Source organism: Spinacia oleracea, chromosome 5 (assembly GCF_020520425.1).
Source record: "Spinacia oleracea cultivar Varoflay chromosome 5, BTI_SOV_V1, whole genome shotgun sequence".
In the NCBI taxonomy this organism is placed as follows: domain Eukaryota; kingdom Viridiplantae; phylum Streptophyta; class Magnoliopsida; order Caryophyllales; family Amaranthaceae; genus Spinacia; species Spinacia oleracea.
In genome coordinates, this window is record NC_079491.1 from 117,236,612 (window position 1) to 117,253,775 (window position 17,164).

A 17,164-nucleotide genomic window follows, 5' to 3' on the forward strand; every position below is an offset into this window, starting at 1 on the left:
GAAAAGTTTGGCTTTGCTCTGTTCTTGGCTAGTAAGAAGCTTCGTCCATATTTCCTGGCTCATCGACTGATAGTCTACACGAATCAACCGCTAAAACGGCCGTTCACCAATCTAGAAGCGTCCGGAAGAATGCTCAACTGGGCAATTGAGCTTAACGCATTTGATATTTCGTATAAGTCGCGAAAGGCAATAAAGGGACAGGCATTTGTTGATTTCATTGCGGAACTGACCAAGACACCCTATTTGAGGAATGAGAAAACCCAGTGGATAGTTCATGTGGACGGCTCTGCCACCCAAAATGGGTCGGGAGCCGACATTATCTGCGAATCACCAGAAGGGGATATCTATGAATATGCAATGCGTTTTAACTTTCAGACATCAAACAACGAAGCTGAATACGAAGCCCTGATATGTGGAATTCAGATGAGCAAAGCAGCAGGGGCGGCAGACGTCCTGGTTTTATCTAAATCACAGTTAATCGTCAGTCAAGTAAAAGGAGAATATGAGGCCAAGGATGACGCCATGATAAAATATCTGGAGAAGGTTCCTTAGGAAGTTCAGCAGCTGTCTAACTTTGAAATACAACATATACCCCGGTCTGAAAACAACAAAGCAGACGCTCTGTCCAAACTAGCAAGCTCAGCGTCTTGTGATACGCCGCGTCATGTGTTTTGGGAAGTAAAACAGCTCAAAAGCATTGACATCTCGAGGACATATATCCTAGACCGAACAACAACCTGGATGGACGACATTGTTAATTTCAAAATGAATGGAGTACTCCCTGATGATCCCAGGCAGGCAGAAAAGTTACAAAGAAAAAGTACTTGGTTTGAGATATGGAATGGGACTCTATACAAGAAAGCCTTCTCACTGCCTCTTCTTCGTTGCGTAACCCCCGAGAAGGGGTATGAAGTACTGGAAGATCTTCATCAGGGATTATGCAGCTCTTACATAGGAGGGAGGGCCCTGGCAGAAAAATCCCTAAGAACCGGATACTATTGGCCCACTCTCAAAGAAGACGCTCTCAACTTGGTCAAGCGGTGTGATAAATGCCAAAGATTTGCTCACCTAATTCGACGGCCGGCGCAGAAACTGACGCCAATCACCAGCCCTATACCATTTGCCAAATGGGGGATGGACTTATTAGGTCCCTATACGACGGCACCAGGACGATTGCGTTATGTAATAGTTGCCGTCGACTATTTCACTAAATGGGTAGAAGCTGAAGCTTTTAAAAATACTAAGGCACAAGATGTGAGAACATTCATCTGGAAAAACATCATCACAAGATTTGGCGTGCCTCAGTCTATTGTCTTCGACAACGGGCCACAATTCAAGACGCCCAAATTGGAAGATGGGTTGGCTGACCATGGTATCACAGCATGTTTTGCATCAGTAGGACGCCCCCAAGCTAACGGACAAGTAGAAGCATTCAACAAAATCATCTCTAAAGGGATGAAAAAGAAGCTTGATGAGGCAAAGGGCTTATGGGCCGACGAGTTACCCAATGTTTTATGGTCTATACGGACCACGGCAAAAAATTCCACAGGAGAAACACCATTCTTGTTAGCTTATGGGGCTGAAGCCGTCCTACCCATTGAAATGTGTGAACCAACTCTGCGCGTCATGTTGGTTGATGAAGATGCCAATTGGGAAATGATGAAGGCGGCCTTGGATTTCTTACCAGAAACAAGAGGAAACGCGGCTCTACGACATCAACTATACAAACTCCGAATGACGAGGGAGTACAACAAAAAGGTTTCTAGAAGAATACTAAAAGTCGGAGATTTTGTGCTTAGAAAAATGGAAGCCGTCGGACGCGCCAATGAACAAGGGAAACTTACTCCTACATGGGAAGGTCCATATGAGATTTACGAGGAGGTTCGAGACGGAACATACCGGATCCAAGACATGCAGGGACGTCCGATCTTGCGTACATGGAATGCGGATAACCTGAAGAAGTACTTTTTCTAGATTAACACTTATGTTATCTTCATTATATGTTTTGTAAAGACGTCTAGAACCTAGACGAACCATGTAGCATGCTTTAACACTACTACAAAACGCGTCATTTTTCGACGCTTTTTTGGCTAATTTTCGACGCCTTACAGCGTCGGGAAAAATTTTCTCGACGCACCAAGTCAGCGTCGAGAATTTGGCCGTAGAGAAATTCTCGACGCTTTGGGGCGTCGAGAATCTCTACGGTTTTTGTCGTCTACAGAATATCTTTGGCGCTAATCTGCGTCGAGAATCTCGACGGTGTTTGGTGTAGCTAAATATTTCTCGACGGTCATCTGCGTAGTAATATTTTTAGCGGGTTTACCAACAATTTTTTGCGCGAATCATGTTTCGACACTACAAAGCGTCGAGAATTTAATTTAATATTTTTTTTTTTAGTCGTTCATGTTATCCCAAAGCAAAATCAACCTGAAACTAATTAATTAAAACCAAACCAAACAAATGCAATTAACTATATATATAGCACGAACACATTTAAAATTATAAATGACAAGATTATTAATCTATATAATGTAATAATACGTATTAGCTCGCTCCAAATCATATCATATCATCAAATTAAGTTTAATCACACATGTCCAAACTATTAAATTAGCTAGCTACATATCTCCAAAACACAAATTTAATACCAAAAGGTTTGAACAATGCATCTAAACAACAAAACAGCAGAAAAAGTTAAGAGTACAGATCACTCCCTAACAACCAAACACAACAAACGCAATAAAAGGGTCCGCAACATATGAGCTTCATAGTTTAAGGAGTTATGCATCATCCCTTAGATTCTTTTCTTCCACCATCATCATCTTCAAATGCATCCTTGACCTTAAAAAAAATATTAAAAACGGTAAGTATATATTAATAGTTTCCCCAAAAGTGTAAAAATAAACTACGATAAGTCTACGGTAAAAATAAAACACACTTGTGACTGGAACTTTCGAATTAAAATGAACATGACTTATTTCGTATAGTTGTGCTAGAGTATTCTCTGTTTAGTCTTTTCAGCTAGCTTCTACATTCTAAATCTCAACTTAATTAGGTAAGAACCAATTCTTGTGAACCAATTCACACACTCATCAAAAACCCTCTTTTTTTTTCCAGAAACAAAAAAGAAAATCCCAATTTAGCAATGCTCAGCCAAGTTGGATTGTGGTATGAGGATAACTGATAGGATGAAGAGGGCTTCAGTTATTCAGTAGCTCAGCTTCACCTGTTAAACCCTCAACGTGTCTATCAAAATTCCGGAGCTTAAGAATACAAACCCAGACCTCTGCAGCAAATTTATATTTGAAGAACAAATCTTAAACAACATTGCAAATTACACCTGCTAACCATGTGACAAACAAGATTTTAGGAGAAGCTTTAAGGTTGCAAACAACATTGCAAATTACACCTGCTAACCATGTGACAAACAAGATTTCTAGATGTTCTGTTCTGTTCAATTATGTTCTGTTCATGCAGAAGTTCATTTCTGTTCTCCTGAGTTCAACCAGTCCATTTAATTTGTTATGTGTTGCAAAGTTCAGTTCTGTATTTGTTCTGTTCCTGCAGATGTTCTTTTCTGTTATGTGTTTGTTCAATTCTTAACTAAATACAGTCAGTCCATCTATCACACATTTAACATAACTAGTCATATAAAACAGTAGAAAATGCTAAGTGAAAGGGTTTCAATAATACCAGAGGGTTAGCCATACGCAAGGCGGTTTGTGCAGCGTCTATAAGTTGTGTTGAAGCGTCTCCAATGCGAATGGATTCTAAAACTTGAGAAAACAGCGATGTCATTGTCCTAATCAGCTTTGCATTCTCATCGCACTTGTCTTTTATCTCTTCATTTTTCTTATGAAGTTCCTTATTCTCTTGCTTCAAGCTTGATACCTCGACATTGATGCTATCCACTTCTATTACCTTCCTTTTTCCTTTACCAAACCCTGCTTTTCTGAGTGCACCACGCACCCCATAAATGTCACCTTTACGAACACCAAATCCATAACCTTGTGGTTTTTCAGGAATTTCTCCATTATATAGCGTAGCCTCGAAAGCCTCATTCTCGATCTCCTTAATTGACTTGGAGCCAGGAGGATAAAGAAGCTTTAAAGTTTCAGCCTTTGCCTTAACATCATCCTGCATAACATATACGAAAAATAAATGGGAGAATAAAATTATACAAAAGAAAGTACAAGCTAAGGGATAACCATCAGAACTTTACCAAAAAGTCTTCGGTGAATGTGCCATCGACAAAGGTTCCATCCTTCTTCTTATAACAAGCTAGCCAAAGTTCTATTAGGCTCATATCTTCTCCATGTTCATCTTCCTACAAGTAGCAATATATACATAGAAACAAGTTACATGCAATATTATAAAAAGACATATCACGGATATAAGTTTTTTTCTAGTTGAATTAATGGTATTATACATAATCAGCACGTGTATTCGCAAAGCTTGTACCACCATTAGTGTGCAATTGACTCAGAGATGCTCGTGCCTCTTTTCCATACTCAGACAATTGCTGCAAAGTATTTAAACATCATTATTTTGTGAAAAATCAAAATCAAAATCAGGATTTAACGAAGCTACTAGCGGATAATGCATATTGAGGAAGTGAATGTACCAGGAAAGAAATTTGAAAAAGCAACAACAGTTATGTTATCTACTGGTTTATGAGGACACCAAAATCTATTGAGAGCTATCTTGACCACACATTCAGTTCCTCTTGTTCTTTTTTATTTTGGAAGGAAGTTCCTCTTGTTCTAATTGCTTATTACTTATTTTCTTCTTAAAATCAGATCATATATATAAAAAAATTCATATCAAACTAGAAAACCCAGATTAGATTAAATCAGAAATGGCAAAAAATACTCACTAAAAATATGCAGATCAGGTCAGATAAAAGAACAAAGGTTAATACATATTTAAGACTTATGAGTACTATTCTAAACCTGCTGCGACTAGTTGAGCTCGATATTAACATGGATTCACCCAGTCAAAATGATTCATTTGTCGAATACGACCTTGATAGATTGAGAATGACAGTCGTTACTCCGCTACTCGTTAGTGTTACTGATGGTAAAGAAAAGATTAATGACACTCATTGATTCACATTTCTAGGGTTTGTCTGAATTTGATATGACAAGTTAATAACTTGATATTATTATCTGTATTAGAGAAGATTACCTAGATGTCCTATTCAGTAGCTATATTGCTCTATCTCTTGGATCTTACAATATGACATTGTTTAAAAGCTATCTTTATTTTTTCAGGGACAGCAGAGTAGCTTTCAGTGAAATGTCCTGTTGCCGATTTGATTTCAACTTTGCAAATGGAAGGGTGCTCTGTATCTTTGGCCTCAAGCATCTGGCCTCTAGGTATCATTCTGCTATTTTGAAGCTGTGATGTTATTTTGCGAATTACTGTATGCACTCTCAAGTTTCTTCAGCTATTTTTGCTTTGGCCAATTGACATGTATACTTGTATTATTGTATTGTACATATATTTCTATTGGCATGCAACTGTTGCAAGTCACTTACTGTGTATCTAATTTAACCTGTGGAGATTGCCCTTGGAACCCAACTCCCCTTTTCATGTTGCTAATCTCTACACTGGAGTATTTACTTGGCAGCAGTTCGTGTAAATGTTGTCCGTGCGACTATTCTATTGAGTTGTATTTCTCGTTTACTAGCCTATCTATCACAAGCATGTGAGTCTGTGAGCTGTGATTTATGAAGTATTATGGTTCTATGCTATCTAATACAGAGTATTCTATCACAGATCAGACGATATATATTTTCTCTGGCAACGTATTGCCAAATGCCAATCTATGGGAGGCCAAGGAAGCCATGCACTAAAATGTTTTACTCTTCTTTTTGTTCCTGAGAGGATTATACCAGTATTTATCTTTTCATTGCCTATACTTAAATAAGAGCAATTTGCGAGAAATAAATTATACCAGAAAACTTTTGTATCTACATTGGATGTATCATGTATGTAGGTCATTTCTTTTTTTTGGGATTTTCTCCTTAAGAGTCAAAACAGTCTAGTTCAAATCCAATACTTTCAGTTCAATTTAATATTATGAATAGGTTTAACTTAGGTTCAATAAGTTCAATTTCTCTAAAAAAAAAGATTCGATAAATTCAAGAAGTCTAGTTCAGTTCGAAGACTTAATCAGAGTCTCTTCTAAGTTCATATTCGAAAAAAACAAAAATCTAAGAGAACAGAAATCGACATAGTAAGGTACTGTAAGGTCTGTAACCAGTAATGCTATGAAGTTCATATGCTGTCACAAAACACATAAACTAAACCCAAAAGACAATTCGAACTGAAAGGAAATAACCCAAAAGATTCTGTTGACAAGGATACTTAACCTAACATAAAGCCACAATATTGAAGCAGAGCAAAGTCGCACCAGGACCTTTTTCCTCACAGGTGTTACATAGACTTGACCAAGGGAACAAATAATATCAATTCATATCTTTATTTTTGGGTCGATTAGACAAATACAGTATCCCTAGAATTTCTGTCTTTGAAGGTTTGCTGTTTCATGATTTTAAATCTCTGTTTTGCGGGAATTCTCACTGGTTGGTGGTGCTACCTTGATCCTAAAGGACGTGCTATAGGTTTCCAACTGTTTTTTAATCATGTTTCATCTTTTCTCTTAAAACGAGATTTCTGTGAGATTGTAGTTTCAGGTCATATTTTTCATTCCAACTCAGAGTACTCCGGTCTGACAAGTTATTCAGAAACAGACTTTCCAGGACCAGCTTGTTCGAACCTTAGACTCCCCAAGTCCCTGCCAGTGGGCCTTATATTTGTGCTTGAAACCCCATAATACTAAACACCATGATGCGAGGGCACTAAGTGATGTAATGGAAGTAGTAAACAATACGTAGAAGTGTAGAACAGTATATTAAAAACTTACTTTCCCTTTGGATGAATCCCAATAGTTGACCAAGTTCACCCAGTCTTGCTTGGAAACTCCAGGTGGCACTTCCTTTTTAATGGCTTCTATTGTTTTCTCATTCGGTTTGAAGTACTTTTTCTTAATTTCATATTTATATTGCCTCCACACTCTATCAACACGTTGGAGAGCTAGGTCCTCATACTTTGTATCATCAGGAATCACAAAGTTGTCCTTAAAAAAATACGAAGCCATGAATGACTATATGAGTTAACACAAATTCAATCTTAAAAAATCAGCAAAATCGAGAGAAGAAACATACTCTAATCAATTTGATGATTTCAACTTTATAATAGTTGTCGAGTTGACCCCAAGTCTTTTCTGAAACTGGGCAGTATTGTTCTTGCTTTGCTATGCTTCCAAGGAATCTGACTAAAATATGCCCACCTTTCCTAATCGGTTGGTATAGTTCATTGAAGTGCACAACATATTTGATGCTTCCATTGGTGTTCCAGACGTCCATTGGTTGAATAGACCCGCTAACTAGTTGCTGATTACCCTTAGCATCTAGAAAAGGCAACATCAAAGAGTAAAATCATTCGAATTAGAAAAGAGAAGGAGGTGCATCACTTCTAATTTAGCATTCATGTTGACAGCTCTTATTTTAGTAGATAATCGTGTCTGTATTTTTAGAGAGCCTGTTATATTTCTATATTTTCACAAGAAATAGGTTTTCTACAGAAAAGTTGTTGATTGCCTAATGATTCATAACTCACAGCTCTGTAGGAGTGCATAAAGTTAATTACAGAATCTCTGCAATAAAAGACCTTAGTCAATGATTACATGTAGCTGAAAGGAGAGAAGTATCTAAGTCATTTACAAGAAGACAAGATCGATTTCGAAATTCACAGATTAGATTTACTCTTTGATTTACTACAAATTTAATTTACAGAAATTCACAGATTAGGTTTTTGATAAACTCTAGCACTAGGATAATTTTGTATGATCCTTCGACATGCTTGGTCCAACTGTCAAAATTCAGTTTTACTTGTCGGATGTATAAACGTGTTTGCAGTGAGGCTTATGAATCATCTGGTCATAGGCGAAACCTGATTTCAGTAAAGTTTAACCAGAATCTCGGTGATTTTAATTTCTGTCTAATTTCTGGCTGTGAAATTGAGATTTGACAGAGTATACAGCAAGTTTAGGTTAGATATAAAGCAAGTTCAGGTCAGATATAAAGCAAGTTCAGGTCAGAGATATAGCATGTTTGGGTCAGATATACAACAAGTTCAGGTCAGATATACAACAAGTTCAGGTCAGATATACAACAAGTTCAGGTCAGATATACAGCAAGTTCAACTCAGTATGAACAAGTCAGATTTGACAGAGCATAGCAAGTTTAGGTCGGATATACAACAAGTTCAACTCAGTATGAACAACTCAATATGAAGGCTACATCAACAAGCAACTAATTCAACTAATCTGAAATTGCTCAAAACAAGTTCAGGTCAGATATACTGCTAGCAACTAATTCAACTAATCTATACAATATGACAAAATCTGATTCATTAAAATAAGACGAAGTGAATGTACCTATGGTCAAAACCTGCTCCTTGTTATCATACTCAACTGTACTTAGCCATTCAGGGAGCGACTCATGACATCGAGATCTAGATCCTTTAAAGATCTCTTTTTCTTTTCCATCACATGATTCTTTGGATTTTGCTGTTGCTTTTCCATCACTTATATGGTCTGCATATTCATCATCGGGTGTTGTTGGTGAACTCCCAATACGAGTATCAAGTGTTTCTTCTAATATACTAGCATCAAAAGCAACAGATTTTGAATATGTGGACTGTTTAGCAAGTTCATATGGTAGCTGAGAAGTTAGAGAAACAGTGGAAGGGTGCTTGGGTGGTTCTGACAGCCTAGACTGTGGGACTTTTGTGGGATTTTCAGTTGGGATATTAGGTGACTTAAAAGTCTTGTCTAGAGTAGGGTTGTACCTTGATGGCCCTTTCGATGCAACCTTAGGTTCACTAGTTGTTGGTACAGTGAGTGGCTTTTTCCAAATAAGGTTGCTAGTGGTAGTGGAAGACGAAGGCCCACGTTGAGTGCTAGTGGTAATTTGAGGATTGAATGGCCCCCATCTGTCGTTAGTTCCCCTTGTATTTTGGAGTGAGGGCGAGGGCACTGGAATTGTGGGGTGATTTTTTGGTGGATGGACTGACTGTGATGATACCGGCCTTATATTTTGGAGTGAGGGCAAGGGAACTGGAATAGTGGGCTGACTTTTTGGTGGATGGACTGACTGTGATGATGCAGGCCTTTTGTTTTTGAGTGAGGGCGAGGGAACTGGGATAGTGGGCTGATTTTTGTGTGGATGTGCTGACTGTGATGCTAACTGTGATGTTGCTGCCCTTTGAGCCTTTTTTGGAGGAACTTCAGATGCATTACGAGACTCATTTAGAGCTGCAATCCTAGTTCGTTTGCTACGATAACTCATCTCGTCCTTGAATGACATGAATCATAAAAGTTTATTGTTATATCAAAGGAAGGCCTTCACATTTAACAGAAAATAATTCAGATTACTCACAGTAAGAACATAACATTTTTGGATAACATAAACAGTTCCAAATTAACGCATTCAAAGTATAAACAACGGAAAATCATGCAAAGAAAGAAAAAAGGGATGGTCAGGGCTTCAGGTATACTACTACTGGTTCTCGGTTTAACTCGACGTTTTCGCTTTGTATTCTTAATTTGTAGTCTTTACCTCGAGAAATATGGCTTAGTACTAGTGGGAACCAATTAATGAAGTGGCCTATCCAAGAGATTGAAAGTCTTTGCAAAGGTAAAGTAGCAATGCATGGATCGTTTTTGAGGTTGGTGGCATCACAGCAGCTCAGGTTAGTCATATTGCAAATCACAATCTTTTTAGAAATCTTTCTAACAACTATGTAGTTTTACTTTTTCAGTGGAAGGCTGATGTGGAGGTGTCATTCGAATTGACAAACTTAGAAGATGCAGAGGAGATGTAACCTAGTTGGACTGATCTTCAGCTGATATGTACTCAGCATCAAAAGATTGCAGCATAATTGAAGGCCAAGTTATAGTTCAGTTTAATTTTTTACATACTGGGGCAGATGATCAAAATTTCCAGTCACAGAATCTAGCATTCCCCTAGGACTCCTCTGATCCTTACCTGAAATTGGTCCTGTAATTGCTGAATTCTTTAATCTTGATCCTAGCAACAAGTTTACAGTCACAGATGATCAAGTTTACAGTCACAGATGGTGATATTGATCCTAGCAACATAAGAGATCCAACAACTGCTTGGCAAGCGCCTGATGGCACGTGGCAAGTTCTTATTGGTGGAAAGATAGATTGGCAGAGGAATGACGTTTCTGTACCACAGTAAAGATTTTGTTAAGTGGACTAGGAGTAAGAACACTCTTCACTCTTCAGCAAGAACTGGAATGTGGGAGTGTCCTGATTTCTATCCTGTGAGTATTGATAGTGAAGATGGAGTTGAGAACTATCTTAAGAGGGAAGATACTAAATTCGTTCTCAAGGCGAGCTTTCTTGATCATGATCACTATGTACTAGGCTTTTATAAGGCTGAAACGAATGAATTCGAAGTAAACATAACTGACTTTATGGAAGATAATACTGATTGGAGATATGATTATGGAAGTAAGTTTTATGCTTCAAAGACATTTTTTGATGGTGAGAAAAAAGGACGAATATTATGGGCGTGGGTATTGGAGGCTAATGGTAGAGCAAATGACAAGAAAAATGGTAGAGCATGAACATTAACTTCAGCAATTCATTTAAAATAAGCACACAACCAACAATTGATGTAAGTCTTGGAGGGGGCTGTAAGCAACTATACAACATATCATCTACAGCTTATTCTTTGCACTCATTTGCAGCCTTTAACTACTTAGAACCAACAAACACATAAAATCCACCCTTTAACTATTGAAAATAGAAACTACCAAAGTAATATCTAGAAAGAAAGAACTTACCAAAGAAAGACATACACTGAAGATATTTCTAGAAAGATATCGCTACCAGTGACATATATACAATAAAGATGTTTTTAGAAAGAAAGGAATTCTCAAAATAACATATAAAAAAAAGAAATCCATTCATTTGAAATCAATACATAATAATGTTGGAGCAAGAGCATAATGTTAAGGCTCATCATCGCCTATATCAAAGAAGTCCCTAGGCTTAGTCTTAACAACATGCGACCATCCTTGTTGTATCTCATCCTCAATGTAAATACATTGTTTTGCTTGAGATGAGAAAACAAATGGATCATCATGCAAATTTTGGCCAGTGTGCATCAACTTCGAGAAATTTACACGAACACTACCATTTGGGTTTGTTTTCAAACCCCTATGTATATCAACCCATTCACAACGGAACATTATAACCTTGAAAGAACCATAGTAATTTAATTCGAATATGTCTTGGAGTCTTCCATAATACTCTTGGCCATTTGCTTCCACAAAAACTCCAGAATTTTGTGTCTTGCGAAATCGCTCGCGTTCCACAGTATCAAATTTGTAGCCATTGACAATGACGCTTTTAAGTTTTTTACTGTAATTACTTAAACCACCGGCCAAGGCTTTTCTCAACTTTCCTTCTGTTGTACTAACATCTATGTTATAGGCCTAAATTTTTTTTAAAAAAAATGGTTAATTACAGATTAAAAAACATACAAAACAAAAAAGGTCAAAAGGTTACTGCATATATATAACCCGATTTCCAACCACTCAGGGAACTCATTGATTATCCACCCATTTTCTACAATTTCGTTGGATTGACTTCCTCCACATTCATCCTCTTGCCGTTTTTGGCATATGAAAGCACTTTATACATTGAAAAAATTGTGTTACTGAAAAATTAATAGTTAGTAACTCTAAGTTAACTCATGACACTACTTACTCAATAATCGGTTTCATCTCATCTGAATGAAGCAAAACATAGCGATGGATTTGTCTTAAACTTTTGTGATCGAGACGAACGTTTTCTTGCTTTCCAACCACACGACAACCCGAATGATATAAATAGGTGTCATTGTCTAGAACACCATCTTCATTTCTTTTCGGTCGGGTGAATATGGTCTCGACACTTTCTAAATATCTAGAGCAGAATGTAATTGTCTCCCATAAGAGGTACCCTTCCGCAATTGACCCTTCAGGTTGGGCTTTATTGCTTCCATGAGATTTCAAAAATGCCAAGTACCTTTTATAGAATGAAGAAAGTGAATGTGAAAGAAAAAAATAAGAATAGTGAATATATTTTAATTGAAATGATAAAATAAAATAAGATAGAGGCTCGAGATATTGACCTTTCAATGGGATACATCCATCGGTATTGAACAGGTCCGCCAAGCTTGACCTCATCCACTAGATGGATTAGTAGATGAACCATGATTGTGAAGAATATTGGTAAAAAAGCTTTCTCCAACTTACAAAGAGTCAATACAAGCTTTGACTGAATGGTATCCAAATCATCAGAATGAATAGTGGTCGAACAAATATTCTTGAAAAAGTCAGACAACTCCTCAAGCAAGTCAATAACTTTAGTGGCATTCGATGCTCTTAAAGCAATAGGAAGAATATCTTGCATGAGGACATGATTGTCATGGCTTTTCAAATTAATAAGTTTACGCTGCTTAATATTTACGCATCTTTGCAAATTAGACCCGTATCCATCGGGAACTTTAAGCTTTTCTATGACCCTTAAAAAACGTTCTTTCTCTTCTGTAGACATGGTGTATTCAGCGGGAGGCAAATGGTCATTAACACGATTTGGATCAGATTGAGGCCAAAGATGAGATTTTATATTTTTGTCTTTGAGAGCCTGTCTTGCTTGCTTATCATCTCTACTTTTATCCATATCTAAAAGAGTTCCTATCACATTGTCACACACATTCTTTTCAATGTGCATAACATCTAAATTATGTCTTAGAGGATTATGTTTCCAATACTCCAACTCAAAGAGTAGACTTTTCTTTTTCCAAATAACATTGGCTTCCTCTTCACCACCATCATCATCATCCGGCTCATCATGAGAAGTTCCACCTTGAAGTCTCTTTCTTTTCTTAGATATTTTCTTTGGTTGTGCTTTCTTTGATTGTCCATAAACATACTTAACCTTTTCTAGTTCCTTCAAAATGTCTATCCCACTTGCAGGGACCGGAGCAACCCCGTATTCATTTTCCCCATCAAATAAATTACCTTGAGAACGATAAGGATGATCAATTGGCAACCATTTTCGATGCCCTGGGTAGCACATTCTGCCGCCAAACCAATATGAATTAGTATTATGGGCACATGTAGGGCAAGCTTTGTAACCTCTTGTACTCCAACCGGACAACATAGCATATGCCGGAAAGTCGTTTATAGTGGAATGTAAGGCTGCTCGCATCTTAAATTTATTTCCACTATGCGCATCAAAGGCAGGAACACCTTCCCACAATAACTTTAACTCGTGGATTAATGGTTGCAAATACACATCAATATCCATCCCAGGACTATGTTTTCCGGGAATAAGCAAGGACAAAATGAATGATGATGGCTTCATACAAAGCCACGGTGGCAAATTATAAGGAATCAAAATCACCGGCCATGTACTCTAATTGGTATTCATTAGACGATATGGATTGAAACCATCACTCGCTAGACCTAATCTAACACTACGAGGATCTTCGGCGAATTCTACATATCTTTTATCAAAACTTTTCCAAGCCTCACCATCCGACGGGTGCCTTAAGATCTTATCATCTTTATGTTCAAAATGCCATCTCATATCCTTAACTGTTTTAGATGACATATAGAGTCTCTTTAGCCTAGGTATAAGAGGAAAATATCGCATTACTTTAGCTGGCTCGCCCTTCTTACATATTTTCTTTCCTTTCTCACTTTTATTATCCTCCTTTTCTTTCACTGTTTTCCACCTTGATGTATGGCAAACATGACACTCATCTTTGTCTGCAAATACACCCCAATATAAAATGCAATTATTTGGACATGCATCGATTTTCTCATATCCTAACCCCAAATCGTTCACTATCTTCTTTCCTTCATAATAAGACGATGGAAACTCCTTAATTTGAGGAAATGCGTCTATTAGAAGTTCAAGCAATTTAGTAAATGACTCTGCGGACCAGTGGAACATACACTTAAGGTGAAACAAGTGTAAAATAAAGGATAACTTTGAGAAAGTAGTGCATCCCTCATATAAAACCTCATCAGCGGCTTCCATTAGTCGTTTACACTTAGCATCTTCTTCACCTGAGTTACTTGATGGAAATTCATTATCTACCTCACAATGAAAATCAAACTCCTCATGCATGTCATAAAAAACTTTATCTTCGGGCATGCCTTGCGATTCATTATGCGACTCTGAATTGTCAACACCAAAAGCTGCTCTTAGCAACTCTCCCATGTCATCTTGACCTACTGCATTTCCTAGACCACTAGGGGTTTCGAAGCTATTTCTCCCTTCATTGACTTTACGATGAAAAACCCAATTTCGATATTTTTTAAGAAAACCGTTAAGCAAAATATGTCCTCCAACTTCTTCTACGAAGTGCCATTTATTTAACTTGCACTTGTTACACGGACATCGTGTTTTTCCTTCAACAAGAGTCTCCTTCGCAAGTTCCATGAATTTCAAGCAACCACTATAATAAGCAGGATCCCCATTGCGTAAATCAATCCAACTAGTATCCATGTCTATAAAAAAAAAAATACTTATTCCAAGGATTTTTTAGTAAGGAACACACAAGAACAAAAGAGCCTAGACAAGCCTTACACCACGCACATCCACAAAGTAACCTTACCTTATCACACAAAATCCTAGAATCTAGAATTTGACAGCCAATAAACTAGAATTCCACTAAGGGTAGCAGCTTATTATTGAAAAACATACAAAGATAGGAACATGCAACAATGATAGAAATGCATAACATATATTTAAACATGACACTTCACACAAATTCATGAGAAAAATAATAAGACCAGCTACTTTGTCACGCATTGTTAATAACATGATATCAATATAAGATTATGTTAATCACCTGGTTCGTCTACAAGAGTGCAAATCAACTTGACCAAGCCTTTTGCTCCTCGCTATAGTCTTCTGTTCGTTTGTTATCCCCTTCAATTTGTGCCAAATGGCGAAATTCAATTAGTAATTGACTGGAAAAATTCATATTTCAGATCAAAGGTTATATTAAGATTGCAAGATTGAATGCAAAAGATAAAGATACAACAAATACACCTTAAAAGCATTAGACTTTAGAGGAGATTCAACTCATTGGATAAGATTGGACATATTAGAGAATCTTATGTCATTCAGATGAGGGAACACCGGAACAGGGCTCAAAATGAATGCTCTCTATCAAACCATCAAGCACAGTGAAGCCCAAAAACTCAAGAACTTAAAGTTTATTATATATATAAGGGAAGTTTCATTCAAGGGAAGTTTCAAAATAAATTATCCATTAAAAATACTAGTATAACAGAGACAATGAAAGAAAATCCAACAAAATATACTCTGTGTTAGGTAGAGAAATCAAGCAATGTAGACGGCTTAAGAGCCACCTGATTAATCATATCATGAGCCCTTTGGAAGAGCCAGAGTGTCGTCCCTAGGAAAATGAAATTTTTTATCACTCTAGATTAATGTAAATGTAATTAAACAGAATTTTGTCTCAACCAGCACATAGTTTCTTTTTAGAAGTAAATCAGAAAGTTTTTTGAGTAAATCATGCCAGAGAAAACTGAACTTCACATATCAGTTCTGATCTGCACATATCAGTTCTGATCTGCACAGATCAGAACTAATCTGTGAAGTTCAGAACTGTTCTGTTCTGCCCAGATCAGAACTGTTCTGTTCTGCATAGATCAGAACTGTTCTGTTCTGCACAGATCAGAATTGTTCTGTTCTGCACAGATCAGAACTGTTCTGAAAGATCCCGCGTTGAAATACGACATCAAACACAAAACAAACAAACTTGACATACCGAATCAAGAAATTTAAAGCCAATAATAGTTCTGATCTGCACATATCAGTTCTGATCTGCACAGATCAGAACTGTTCTGTGAAGATCAGAACTGTTCTGTTCTGCCCAGATCAGAACTGTTCTGTTCTGCATAGATCAGAACTGTTCTGTTCTGCACAGATCAGAACTGTTCTGAAAGATCCCGCGTTGAAATACGACATCAAACACAAAACAAACAAACTTGACATACCGAATCAAGAAATTTAAAGCCAATAATAGTTCTGATCTGCACATATCAGTTCTGATCTGCACAGATCAGAACTGTTCTGTGAAGTTCAGAACTGTTCTGTTCTGCCCAGATCAGAATTGTTCTGTTCTGCATAGATCAGAACTGTTCTGTTCTGCACAGATCAGAACTGTTCTGAAAGATCCCGCGTTGAAATACGACATCAAACACAAAACAAACAAACTTGACATACCGAATCAAGAACTGTTCTGTTATATGGTTTGTTCCTAAATTGACAATATACATTTTCGAGATAATAGAATTATTAAAATAACTAACCTATATCTACTGAATTCATTGAAAATTAAAACATTACAAGCAGAGACATACAGACAAGCACACATATAGACTAACCAACTTAAAGTTTCCAACCCAAATGCAAGCAGAAAAACATCAAAACAATACAGTAACCACTTAAACCCGATACAATATATTAACAAATTTACCCCAAAACTTTATGCAAAAAATCTCATATAACAAGAAATTAAACCCATAAGAATTTGAAAATAAGCAAGTCAGAATATCAACCGGTAACACTAATCTCTAATTCAGCCTCAAAATTGAGATTCAAACCGACATTAACCCAAGTTCCCACCAAATTGCAGAAATGAAAGGCGGAATGTTGACAATATTAAAGTTCTTATTATAAGAATTTAAGAAGAATCCAAAAGCTGGGGATTTATCTTGTCAAAATTTCCTTCAAATTTTATTTTACAGTAAAATAAAGTAAAAAGGATCACACAAGAAAAGAGCTAATATTAAACAAACCTATATTACCACATTGCCCCAAGTCACAAACATTCACCAGCATAGATCCATAGAAAATGGAAAGCCAACTAAAGATCAATTAAAAATAAAATACACACATGATTATTGCACAATCATTTAATTGCTTTCCAATCAACAAATCAACAACATCATTCTGCAAGATAAGCAC

The 17,164-nt window shown here is 37.0% G+C and overlaps 2 protein-coding genes and 1 pseudogene across 2 annotated transcripts; 1 reads left to right on the forward strand and 2 right to left on the reverse strand.

Moving 5' to 3' along the window:
- The first annotated feature begins 9,980 nt into the window (after window positions 1–9,980).
- On the forward strand, window positions 9,981–10,725 carry LOC110795309 (fructan 6-exohydrolase-like; annotated as a pseudogene).
- A 387-nt stretch (window positions 10,726–11,112) lies between these two features.
- LOC130461811 (uncharacterized) lies at window positions 11,113–13,459 on the reverse strand. The gene is made up of 3 exons (XM_056830034.1): window positions 12,279–13,459; window positions 11,953–12,172; window positions 11,113–11,598 (listed from the first exon to the last, which is right to left on the reverse strand). The coding sequence occupies exons 1-3, from the start codon at window positions 13,457–13,459 to the stop codon at window positions 11,113–11,115; spliced, it is 1,887 nt and encodes a 628-aa protein (XP_056686012.1).
- Window positions 13,460–13,567: 108 nt separating this feature from the next.
- LOC110795308 (uncharacterized) lies at window positions 13,568–14,668 on the reverse strand. The gene has a single exon (XM_056830035.1). It carries the CDS (start codon window positions 14,666–14,668, stop codon window positions 13,568–13,570), a length of 1,101 nt encoding a protein of 366 aa, XP_056686013.1.
- Window positions 14,669–17,164: the final 2,496 nt, after the last annotated feature.

Excerpts from the sequence above, each read along its gene's own strand:
- LOC130461811 (XM_056830034.1), bottom strand. The coding sequence starts at position 13,459 with ATGGATATTGATGTGTATTTGCAACCATTAATCCACGAGTTAAAGTTA. Across the intron at positions 12,173-12,278 it reads TGGATGTATCCCATTGAAAG|GTACTTGGCATTTTTGAAAT; the intron begins GTCAATATCTCG and ends ATTCTATAAAAG. Across the intron at positions 11,599-11,952 it reads TGGTTGGAAAGCAAGAAAAC|GCCTATAACATAGATGTTAG; the intron begins GTTCGTCTCGAT and ends AAAAAAATTTAG.
- LOC110795308 (XM_056830035.1), bottom strand. The coding sequence starts at position 14,668 with ATGGATACTAGTTGGATTGATTTACGCAATGGGGATCCTGCTTATTAT.